This window comes from Eptesicus fuscus, chromosome 16, assembly GCF_027574615.1.
Source record: "Eptesicus fuscus isolate TK198812 chromosome 16, DD_ASM_mEF_20220401, whole genome shotgun sequence".
NCBI lineage: Eukaryota > Metazoa > Chordata > Mammalia > Chiroptera > Vespertilionidae > Eptesicus > Eptesicus fuscus.
The window spans coordinates 23,165,855-23,178,958 of NC_072488.1; the positions used below are offsets into that span (position 1 = coordinate 23,165,855).

Genomic DNA, 13,104 nt, shown 5'->3' on the forward strand with positions numbered 1-13,104 from the left:
ACATCCTTCGAGGTGTCCCAGATTGGAGAGGGTACAGGCTGGGCTGAGGGACACCCCCCTCCCCTGTGCACGAATTTCGTGCACCGGGCCACTAGTCTTATTATAACAGAGTAAACTCATGACATTCCTAATTTTCTTAACAGAATTTTGCGTAATAAATGCACTGCTAGAAATTATATATTTTCTCCCATCTGTATTCACATAGATTGCCATAAGTTTCCCAGTTAAAGATATCTGAATTAGGCATCAATCAGCAAATAAGAGGACATACATTGAATCTAGTAGATGAAAAGAAAAAAAATTTGCTAAAGTAAAATCACCATTTGTGTTTTAGGACAACTATAAGTCCTCTAAGACACCAGACATTACATTTGATAATTTGATTTTATGAGGTTGCTAGAAAATTTTGGTTGTTTTAGGCCCTGGTAATTTCTTATTTTATGCTACTATAACAATCTTAAAACTAATCTATCTGCCCTTTATCTCCCGCTGCTTCAGTGTGTCCTAATGTGGCTGCCAGATAACCTCATGAAGTATAGCTCACTCCTCAAATCACTCTCCTACCCCCAAATTTCACATTCCCCCTCTTCATAATTTATGCATAAATTCATTACTGTGACAAAGAACGTCAAATCATAGCTTCATCCACCATAAATCTATTGTATAATAAAACAGAATTACTAGCAGTTTCCTGAACATTTTCTGAGCTACTCCAGCTTAGTGCTTCATTTGATAGATGTCCTCGTCATAGAATACCATTTCCCTTCCTACACATCAAATTCCTGTCTATCCTCTTTGGATCTTGCCTGCAACAACTATTACTGTGTATCCTAATAGTGATTTTATATCTCCTTCATTCTTGACACCACTTATTTAAACCACCTTCTACCTGCTCTTTGTGTTAGTTGAAGCTCATGATTAACTGTATCCTCCTTAAGGCCAGATATTTTGTCCTGCTGTCTTTCCACTCTAGAGTGCCCCATACAGTGCTCTGCGCATAGAAGTTCAATAAACACCCGGTGAATTTCCAGGAATTGCATTTTAACAGAAATTGCGACAACACTGCAGTTAGGGAGGTGTAAGTGGTATATGCTTGCTGGTCAATTGGCTCCACAACTCCTTCCATATTAAGCAAAATGCAGGCCTCTCCTCTTCCCTTCAGTGTCTGGTATCTTAACTCACGTTAATGCTGCTTTAATACTGGGCAATAAGGGTGCCATTGTAAGTTCACTTGTGGAGGCAGATTGTCTTTCCTGGCAGCCACAGGCAATACCAGTGGGTCAGCCTGCCAGGGACATGTGCCAGCATCACAGCTGTTGTAGTGGAAACCACTGCCACCCCCTTATTGAAAGAAACCAAAGTTCACTTTTCCTCATGCCCTGGTGAGAAACATGACAGAGAGATGATGCAGTGTGGCACAAACACAGTGGGCACTATCCCTACTGGGGGTGTGGGATGAAGCAGCAGGCAGTGGTTAGACACTAGCTGCCAAGTTGGCCTGAGTTATTACTATATCTAAAGCTATAGAAATAGGTGATCTATAGAAAGAGACCTGCCTCCTAAATCTGATAAAGACCTAGTATGCTAAATGTCATTTAAATTAATTCTTTTAAGAAAAAGTACATTGCTATTATTAAAAATTTGATGTTCTGGTGAAGCTAAACTGCATGTATTTTTTTTTTTTTAAACTGCATGTATTTTGATTAACAGTATTGTCTTTTGATAATTAAACATACCTTGAGAGACCGAACTGAGTCATCAGCCAGACCAATCACATTAACATAAAGCAGATTGCTGTGCTTCAGGAAGAGAACACAGTGATCCTTAAACATGTCCAAGTCTACGACTTTGGTATTTCTCTTCATTGTGAAAAACAAGTCCCAATTCATGATAGCAGGTGTATCAGCTGCTGTTCTCATTAGCTGTGTGGAACAAAGTTAGAAGAGATCTAGGTAACAGAACATGATACCTACAAAATCCAAAGCCATAGATGAAACCACTGAAAACTAGACACACTATTCTTCACTGTTTTATGAAGAGCTAACTGCATGAGCGCTGAAGTGTGACCATCGCCTCTGAATGAGGCCTGGTGCTTAGCTGATAGCCAACCAATGGACATTTGAGTGAGGGAACTGACATCCAGCTGACTGTGGAAGCACCAGTGAGCCTCGCTGACACTGACAGAACAGCCAGCTGAGAACAATCCAAACTGCTAACTCACAAAATCACAAATTTATAAAACTCTGCTCTTTTATTTTTTTATTATTTTTAAAAAAATATATTTTATTGACTTTTTTTACAGAGAGGAAGGGAAAGGGATAGAGAGTTAGAAACAGCGATGAGAGATGAGAGAGAAACATTGATCAGCTGCCTCCTGCACACCCCCCACTGAGGATGTGCCCGCAACCAAGGTACATGCCCTTGACCAGAATCGAACCTGGGACCATTCAGTCCGCAGGCCGACGCTCTAGCCACTGAGCCAAACCAGCCAGGGCAAAACTTTGTTCTTTGAGGCTACTAGGTTTGCCTTTGGTAATTGATATAATCAGGATAGAGTATGCTTCATTTACTATCCTTTTTTAGGAACAATTCAAATTGGACTGACTAAACACAGGATGGTAGCATCGATTTCTACACTTTACCAAAAGCCTATGAAACAATGAACTCTTAGAGCAAGAAATGTTGCTGACGGAAGTGTGACACTTCCCAAATGGAACTAAGGAAATAAGAGGATCACCTTGAATTCTGTAGGCTCACCAACATTAGTGAGAATGTACAGTTCATCATCTCTGTGTTCAACGTAGTAAAGGACCCCATGTATTCGCTTCTGGATAAGTACAGGTGGATCCCAAGGACTTAGGCCGTCTATCAACCACACTTCAGAAGTGGTCTTGTTCATGATATTTATGGTGAGGAAACGACTGTCTTTTGTAAGATAAAGGAAAACAAAATAGCTATACACACGCAAGCATACACGGGGAGAGAGAAGAAAGAGAGGGGGAGAGAGAAAAAGATGTGAAAATTCAATAAATTTCAAGTGCATGCTACCTTGTTAATGACAGTATCTTACAGGTGGTCAGTATATATATATTAATTAAAATGCAGATAGAAAATAAAAACAACTGCTTAGTGAATTCTGCTTGTAAACTAAAATTCTGCTATTATTTTTCTCATTGCCCCTAAAAACATTAAAAATAATTTTTCTCTAATATTTTATTATGAACATTTTTCAAACATGCAGAAAAGTTGAAAGAAATGTATGGTAAATACCTATATACCCACCACTGAGATTCAATCATTAACATTTTGATATGTATATATAAATATGTATATATCAACATCACATATCTATGCATCATCTATCCATCTGTTTTTGAATGTATTTCAAGGTAAAGTACAGACATCATCTCACTCTCAATCTCATTAATAGATTATAGGGCTTTTTGCTCAGAAGAAGAAATAAACTTCCTAGAGGAATATGTAATTACTAGAGGCCTGGTGCACGAAATTGTGCACGGTGTGTGTGTGTGTGTGTGTGTGTGTGTGTGTGTGTGTGTCCCTCAGCCTGGTCTGCACCCTCTCACAATCCGGGACCCCTTGGGGGATGTCCAACTGCTGGTTTAGGCCCAATCCTGCAGGCAGTCGGACATCTCTCTTGCAGTCTGGGACCACTGGCTCCTAACTGCTCGACGGCCTGCCTGATTGCCCCTAACTGCCTCTGCCTGCCTGCCTGATTCCCCTAACTGCTTGCCTGCCTGCCTGACCGCCCCTAACCGCCTCTGCCTGCTTGCCCCTAACCACTCGTCTGCCTGCCTGATCGCCCCTAACTGCTTGCCTGCCTGCCTGATCGCCCCAACTGCTCGCCTGCCTGCCTGATCACCCCTAACAGTCTCTGCCTTGGCCCCTGCACCTGAGACCCAAGCTGCCCTCCTCTGACCAGCCACAGGCAACCGGGACCCAGGCTTCCCTCCCTCTGGCTGCCCGCAGGCACCCAGGAGCCAGGCCAGCTTCGCCCGGGCAGGCACCCGGGACCCCAGGCCCCGGCTTTGTCAGGAAGGACGTCCAGAATGACGTCTGGAAGATGTCCAGACTATCCGGTCTAATTAGCATATTACTCTTTTATTAGTATAGATAGTTTAGAAAGGGACACAGTTACTTTGTTTTTCCTCTGTATACATGCTGAATTTCCTTTTCTCCTAGTTTTTATAACAAAACCGATCAACAGTCAGGAAGAAAATTCCTCATAATTCCACTAACCTAACACATTTAAAAAAATTAATGTAATTATTTTAATTTTTCTATTTTTTTCTTTTAAGGTTTATTTGTATTTCATTCATGTTTTTAAATAGATGTAATTAAAATACACATGCAATTAAGGATTCTGCTTTTTAAAAAAAATCCTCACCTGAAGACATGCTTATTGATTAATTTTAGAGAGAGGGTAAAGGGAGGGGGGAGAGAGAGAGATAGAGAGAGTGGAAAAGAGAATCAGTCAGTTGCCTCCCGTATGCACCAAGATCAGGGATCAACCTGAAATCTTTCAGCGTATGGAATGACACTCCAACCAACTGAGCCACATCAGCCATGGCAGGATTCTGCATTTTTTTATATCACATAATATCAATATCTCCCCCAACATTAGTTACACAGTCTTTATGATCATTAAAACAATCATCATCAGAAAAAAAGCAATGACTATATCACTGGACCAAGAATGTTAGTTCTATGGCCTGGAATAATGTAATTCCTTTAGACCTAAGATTATTACTATTAATTAATTAGGAGTTGTACAAGATTTTCTTTCTTTTTTCTTTTTAAGATTTCCTTTAAGATCCTTGCCAGCTCTTATGAAACGAAGAGTTAATTTTCTTGTTTTTGATATTGACTTCACTGCCATAAATTTATTTAGTATTAAATCCCCCTTTTTTTCCTTGCAAAATCTGTTCAGATATTGTTCAAACTATATTGTTTAATGATGTACGAAGTGACAGGATCCTTGTGTTAAGAAAAAAATTGTTTCTCAATTACAAGGAATTTTGCCAGATACATTTACTATCATTTCCTTCCAAGCTTAAGTGGTAAGATAAGGCATGAGTCCTGGAGATTACAAGGAAATAAAGACAAGTAGCTTTAAGAAGGAATTACCAAAGTACCGGGGAAGGACCAATGGCCATCATGGCTCAAAGCAAAGCAATTTAAAATTCAGATAATCTCTATGAAATGAGTAGTGAATTCTGTGCAACTGATACCATAGTATCTGACTTACAAAGAGATTTATAACTGGTATATGATAACCCTATTAAATGTTCAATCAACAACTCCTCTCATGTGTCACAGTTGAGAGAGAATGTGAGTAACTCATCATTTGCAGTCTAATGATGTATTTGTGTTTACTCTGGAGTTTGAATATGCCTAAACTCCAGTTTTGAATCTAAACAACTTACAAAAAAGAATAATTACAATATTATATCTGTTTCCAGCCAAAATCAAGATTTTAAGTCAACCAAGAGCAGCACTTTAGATAAATGGAGAAATACTTTGGAGAAAAAGATTTAATTGTATTATTCTAGTACCTTGGGTCTTTTTCTGTGTAAAAACGTTCATTACGTTTGTTTTCACCAAAAGTGGCTCGATACACATCATGACAGCGAAGGTTCCTCTGGAAGGTATAGAATAAAACATCCTCATCTTCTTCATCCTTTACCCATTCTGGGGAAAAAAATTAAAGAATTATACATAGCCAACTACTTACAGTTTTTAAAAAAAGGCACAGCCCTAGCCGGTTTGGCTTGGTGGATAGAGCGTCGGCCTGCGGACCAAAGGGCCCCAGGTTTGATTCTGGTCAAGGGCACAGGCCCGGGTTGTGGGCTCGATCCCCAGTGGGGGGGTGTGCAGGAGGTAGTCAATCAATGATTCTCTCTCATCATTGATGTTTCTATCTCTCTCTCCTTCTTCCTTCCTCTCTGAAATCAATAAAAATATTTTTTTAAAAAGGCACAGTGCATTCTAAGTTTGAGTGCCAAAGAAAAGAGATGTGTAAGTTTATCCCTGAAAATCTAAATCTAACATAGGTTCAACTGTATAGAACCTGTGTTATATAAACCTAAGAGCTTTCCAGAGAATAAAATATTATACTACCTCAATTCTAAGTTTTCAAGTTGTTATCAGTCTCAGGACACTAAAGCTTCTAAATAGGAAAGGAATGCATGTTCAATATTTAGGGAAGACTTTGGTAAAGTCATATTTGTTTTCAGGAGATAAATTATGTTAAATCTAAAACCTCTAACTTTAAGTATGAGGAAATAGTAGATCATTTTCTCTCATGCCTAAATGTTTTCTGTCTGCTTTCAAGCCGCAGGATATCTGACTACCAGATACCCTTTAAAGGTGGGGTTTTCCTGATCTTACCTGAAACTGTCGGTGGAGGTTTTCACATAATGACATCGTGACTGCCACCTGGCTGACAGTTACTGTAAGGCAGCACTGTATAAAATGCATCCTGATTTTAAGAGAGGTTAAAATGTACCAAATTTATGTATTAGGATCAATTAGATAGGGTATAATTTCAATTCATTGCAAAAGCATCTAGTTAGGAAACAATGGGGAAATTTATGACGGAAAATGAAAAAGGAGGATAAGGTATAGACAGGTATTACTCAATGATCAATGATAACATTTAAAGTTGGTTGTATTAGTAAAAATATCACAACTGCTACTGATGAATAAGTTAGTTCGACATGTTCCGAAGTTTCTCTTGGTAGTGACCTTGGGTAATTTGCTATTGAATATATAATTAAAGAAGGGGCGGTCCCTCGAATAAGAGGCACATTGTAAGGAGTGGAGACCACAGGGGTAAATGGCTCAGGCGCTCACTTTCTCATTCACTCTCATGGGCAAATAAAATGTTTCAAAAGTGTGAACAATTCTCCATTTTTGCTTTGTCAAATAGAAGACTGTTGTGGTTGGCGGCTTACCAAAACTGGACACATTGGGGAAAGAAGCTTCCATGACAGGCTGATCACTGAGCTTCACAACTATACAGGTAGATGCTTCAGAATCTTCCGTTCTTATCTTGGCAGCTACATATTTTTCATCAGGAGCAACTCTGATACAATCAATGAAAGGCTGGTCTAATTTAAGTTCCTCCAAATTGAACAAAACCTCGTAATTATCACTGTCTGCTGCATAAAGAAAAGGATGAAAGAGATAATGCCACAGACGTACTTAAAAATATTTTAAACTGTATTTCAATGTCTTAAATTAGCATTCATATGCCTGGCTGGGTGGCTCAGCTGGTTGAGCATCGTCTTGTGTCACAAAAAGGATTGTGGGTTTCATTCCCGGTCAGGGCAAATGCAGGAGGCAACCGTCTCTCTCTGTCTCTCTGTCTCTGTCTCTCTCTCCCTGTCCCTCTCTCCCTCCCTCCCTCCCTCCCCCTTCCTCTCTGTCAAATCAATAAAAATATCCTCAGGTGAGGATTGAAAATAAAAAAAAAATTAAAAATTAGCATTCCTCTTCTGTAAGAAGCTATATTCTGGTTTCCTGTAGCATTGATGGCAGCTTGATTTGCACAGAAACTGGCATTAGTTATTTAATATTATCCTATGCTAGTCCATATTATGCTATGCATTAACTTATGTGATATTATTCAATACCATTATAGCCTAGTATTTAAAGACCATATAGAACCTAGAAAGATAATGTAAATGACATCGACTAATTGTACCTAGTACAGTACCTGGGATATAGCAGATGCTCAAAAAATGCTGGTTCCTATCTCCACTCTTCCTATCAAAACTTTGAGTGTGGCTGTAAACTATATCTTAAACAAACTCAGATATTAAAAACTAGCCATTTAATCAAAATTCAGAAATAATCTAAAAATATTTTCTATGCCATTGAGAATTAATATCTAATTTCCCATGAAAAATGTGAAATCTGAAAAATCAGAGTATGCTAAAAGGAAAAACTGTGGTATACCTTCTTCATCTTTTGAACGCACCAAGCAGCAACCTTCTTGGTAGTAAACAAAACCTCCATGTTTAACCTGACAATAAAAAGAAATAAAGGGTTTATTTAATAATAATACATAATAATTAATTTAACAATTTAAGCATGATTGAATTTAATTAACTGTTTAATGTTCTAACTAGTCAAGATGAAGAAATGGGATCTCTCATAAAAGCATGTTGAAGTTTATAAATGAACACATAAAAACTATAAAATGGATCACTTTTTACAACACAGTGGTTAAGAAATGGTTTTCATGTGTCCACAATCACTGAAGGAATTTCTGATACACAAATGAAAGAGGCAACAAAGAGAAGACATAATGCAATCTATGTTGGTTCTCATGACTGTACAAAGCACTTTAGCTGTATTTTAGGAACATCTAACATCTCTACAGTGGGATTCCATTAACAGAGATCAAGGGGCATCTTTAAGATAATCCAGAATGATGTAGGTCAGAAGACTGTGGCTCAGATTGGGCTGAAAACCCAGTCAATAACTTTCTGAGATTCTTTCCTCTCAAATATGCTGTCACCACTAACTGTTCATGGTCTTGATTTTACACAAAGCATATTATCCCCGTGGGTGACAGATATAGACAGTCTGAAACTGAGAGAATGAATAGTGCTCCTGTGTAGTACCTATATACTGAATGTAATTGATTGTGGTAACCATAAAATAGTCAAACAAATATTTGACACTTCCATACAACACGACTTACAGTGAATTTCTTTTCAGAGTTAAAAAAAAAATCATAAATATCCTACCTCTGCATTGATGATTTCGTATTCTTCTTGTGGCTGTGTTTCTAATTTTGTTCTCACTTTTTCAAATGCATCCATGTTTTCTGTAAGGGGTTTTTCGTTTTCTTGTTTAATAGGCAGAATATCCTGGAAAAAGTTTTATTGATATAATCATAATATTTCAAACTAGGGAAAAATATCTTGGCTTTTAAAAGGTATTTCTTAATTTCTTTTCATGCAAGTACTACAATGTTAGGTCTTTACCTATGAAATAGTATGCATTTCAAAGATCTTAAATGTCGTTTCTCAAGCTCAATAAATGATCTCTTTTTCATTTAAAAATGTAAACAAAGACAATGAGGTGGGATACTTGTAGCTAAACTATTAATTTAAATGTATAAAAACTTAAGATGCAGAATTACTAAGAAGCACTGGAGAATGTTCAGCAATACTATGGGAAAGGTTTATAGAAAATTAAGCAGTAAAGGAAATCCTATGAAAACTTACATATTTAATTATCAGGACTTGGAGGTACAAAAAAAAAAAGTCTACTGAATTTTATCCAGTACTAAAATAATACCTCCTGCCCGACCAGCGTGAGTCAGTAGTTGAGCATCGGCCCATGAACCAGGATGTCACAGTTCGATTCCCGGTCAGGGCACATGCCTGGGTTGCTGACTTGATCCCCAGTGGGGGGGTGTGCAGGAGGCAGCGAATCAATTATTGTCTCTCATCATTGATGTTTCTATCTCTCTCTCTCTCTCCCTTTCTCTCTGAAATCAATAAAAAAAATAAAATAAAATACCTCCTAAAAGGAGTGATATATCGATGGGAGAGGAAGACATCATTTTTATTAATAAATGTTCACTCTTTATTCACAGCAAGAGTTACAGTAAAAAATTTATCCTACATTGTATCTTCATTAGCCATAATTTTCTTCTCTCATGGGGATAAAGAGTCCCCCAAATAGAACTGTTGATCAGATCAAAAGATGAATTAATCGTTTATAAAACAGAGCTTTTCTTTGAGTTTAAGTAAAAAATAATATATTCACCGTATAAAAGGAAGAATAGGGGAAAGTAATGGAAAATTAATGAACATGAATAGAGATACCAATGAAAGCTAAATAAGCACTCTATTTTATTGGGAGTATCTAATAAGCTATGAGCTTTAGTTGACCTCTAGTTAGCACACAAATACCATATAAAGTATTAAAATTTATATAAGGAAAAACCTCAGCTGTTAAAAAAGAGTTCAATAACTTAACACTCATAGGTTTGCCTTAAGCAAAAGAATTCTAGCCAAGATTTTCAATGTCAAGTTCCTGCCAAAGATGACAACTGTACAGTGATTTGTGCCAGAGGGGCATTAAGCCTTTGGTAAGGACCTCCAACAGCTGGTAAATATTTACTGCACAAGTGTGTCCATGGTACTTTACCAACACTTTAGAAAATGTAGGCTATAAATATAGTTTATATCATAAAGCATTTACAATCTAAAATTAAACATGCAACTAAAATAGAAAACATTAAATGGAAAAACCATCATTTTCACAAAGTTTTTCCTTTAGAAGTTTTGAGATGCTTTTGATTTGGATTAGATTCAAATTAGCAACAATGGTTGTTATGGTAGTCTAAATCATTCAGTCTCTACTTCAATCTTATAATTATTATCCTTGAGTAATTATGTGAAGTCCAAAAGCTGGGGGCCTTTTTCATTGTTTATTTTTCATTTATATTTTTTGCATTTTTACAAAATCTAGAGTCGATCTTTAGAGTTGTGAGGCAAAATACCTGTAACAATAATGTCCTACTATCACCTAAAACACAAATCAGAAGATCACTAGAAATCTCTCCTGAAACTATAACTTAGCAATAGGCTCTGTCTTTTCATTTGCAGATACATGCTTATCTGATCCATAATTCCTATTAGGACTTTATAAAGTAGTCAGCATAGCTATGAAGAGTACCTGTTTCTACCACCTGGCAGCTCCTCGCACATTTTAGGTCAGGGAGCTGGGCTGGAGAGGCACAGCCAACACAGGGCTAAAGGCAACAGGGTTTGGCCCAATACCTGCCCTCTTAGTGAAACTTACTTTACATTCTTAACTTTTTTCTATGTCAAAAGTCCAAATAAACTGAGCTTGTCTGAATCAAAATAACTCTGAAAGCAACAGGATTTTTAACTGCCTTAACAAAAGACAAGTAGCTTTCAAAAGCCTTGTAAATAATTCCTAAAAATAATTACACCCAGGGAAACCAATTTTTATCTAATATTCATAAAGTACGCCAACTTGTTTTGGTTTTAATTCTGTCCCAACAATACCCACTATGTTTTTTAAGCTTGCATTCATTTCAGTGTCAGCTAGCATTATCATTAGGGTATGCAGCAAAACCTATCCAATTTAGCCAAGTATCTTTTTTAAATAAATAAAAAAATATATTTTATTGATTTCAGAGAGGAAGGGAGAGGGAGAGAGAGAGAAACATCAACAATGAGAGAGAATCATCGAGGATCCAGCTTGCAAATCGGGCATATGCCCTGACTGGGAATTAAACCGGTGACCCCTTGGTTCCTGGGTCAACACTCAACCGCTGAGCCACACCTGGCTGGGCTAGCCAAGTATCTTAATACATTAACAGTCTACTAATTTCAAGGGTATATATTACCTAATGGAGCTGAGGTAAGGATAGCTTAAGAAGGTTGCATATACATTATCATGCCATTAGTGGAAAAAGAAGCACTGCTCCCCATTTCTCAGGTGGCCCACCACAAAACCATTTTAGCACTGAAAACATACAGGAGAATGGAATGTGTAAACTTCATTATGGAAAAAATGGTTAACTCTAAAGACAGAAAAACGGCACTGTAGAAGGATACTAGACCGCTTTTAGTTAGGATGGTGCCATTAATAAATGGCTAATTCCAAATCTTGGGCAGGGAAGAGTGAAAAGTAGGCTTAGGACATCTGCCAGAAAGCAAGGAAATGCTCAAAGATTAATGGAGACTTGTCAAAGGAGACAAGGGCCAGTTTGAAGGGGTTCCGACTAGCCACAATGACAATTTGAGCATCAAAAAGAATAATGACTATAATTAATTATAATATACTGAAAAAATTCACAATAACTTGAAAACAAGCAAAAAAACCCTCCCCACTAAACTAAAATAAAAAGAAGGTACAACAAAAAAGGAAGCTCTTCTTTATGAAATCATACAAGCTAATAAATGTAGAAAGAATAATAGAATTAGAAAATCATTAACAAGCCCCAGTGAAAGAACTGATTGGGGTAAAGATCATTAGTGGTTGTTAAACTCATTAGGTGAAATTATGTTGCATAATATAATATTTGCACAGTACCAAAGTATTACCCTACTGATTACTTAGTCTTGCAAAGGGAATATCGCTCCTTTAACAATGGAGAGAACAAGGATTTATCTCCCTAACCAAAATGATCTAGCATAGATAGCATCATTAATAGTGAGACAATATGACATTATGTATCTGCAGATACAAAGCATTTCAATTTAAGAAGGAAAAAGAGAAGAGTAAACCTAAAGGGAGTAGAAGAAAAGAAATAAAAATAATTTGTTTAATGCAATTGATGAAAGAGAGGGTCAACAAAATACAAAAATGGTTCTTTGAAAAATGTACTAAAAAAGACATGTATAGCAACTGTGACTTAAAAAAGACATAAACATCGCATAATTAGAGATATAATAGATTTTTAAAAATCACAAAGTTCTTTATGCCACTACATTAGAAAACATAGATAAAATGCATACTTTCAAAGGTAGCTTTCTTGAATCTTTAAGGAACAGATAATCTTTTCATATGTCAACTACTATTTAAGAAAAAAAATGCCTACTACTTAAAACTACTCAACTAATTTTATCAGGCTAAGATAACCTTGAAACTAAAACTGGACAATCACAATATATGACAAAAATCAATCTTATTATAAAATATAGATTTACAAATCTAAAATAAATCAATGTATTTTTAAAAAGCACAAAACATGCCCAAGCTGGTTTGGCTCAGTGGATAGAGCGTCGGCCTGCAGACTGAAGGGTCACAGGTTCGCTCTGGGCAAGGGCACATGCCTGGGTTGCGGCTCGATCCCCTGTAGGGGACATGCAGGAGGCAGCCAATCAATGATTCTCTCTCATCATTGATTTTTCTATCTTTCCCTCTGCCTTCATCTCTGAAATCAATAAAAAATATATTGTATTTATTTTTATTTATTATTATTTTTTTAAAAATATGAAGTCAGTCAAATGTGGTTGTGTGGAGGGAGACAAAAAATATATTTTAAATAAATAAATAAATAGCACAAAACAAAAACAATAACAG

At 36.9% G+C, this 13,104-nt stretch overlaps 1 protein-coding gene across 10 annotated transcripts in view; it reads right to left on the minus strand.

The window, feature by feature from the left end:
- PREPL (prolyl endopeptidase like) overlaps window positions 1-13,104 on the minus strand; it is a 34,165-nt gene that overhangs the window by 14,711 nt on the left and 6,350 nt on the right. For 8 of the 10 annotated variants that reach the window (XM_054728579.1, XM_054728578.1, XM_028139997.2 and 5 more), the window contains 6 exons: window positions 8,778-8,900; window positions 7,981-8,047; window positions 6,975-7,181; window positions 5,574-5,709; window positions 2,738-2,954; window positions 1,737-1,922 (listed from right to left, as the gene is read on the minus strand). In XM_054728579.1, coding sequence (XP_054584554.1) covers window positions 1,737-1,922; window positions 2,738-2,954; window positions 5,574-5,709; window positions 6,975-7,181; window positions 7,981-8,047; window positions 8,778-8,900 — 936 coding nt within the window. The remainder of the gene's footprint in view (window positions 1-1,736; window positions 1,923-2,737; window positions 2,955-5,573; window positions 5,710-6,974; window positions 7,182-7,980; window positions 8,048-8,777; window positions 8,901-13,104) is intronic. The other 2 variants (XM_028139998.2, XM_054728580.1) reach the window with 2 other exon arrangements.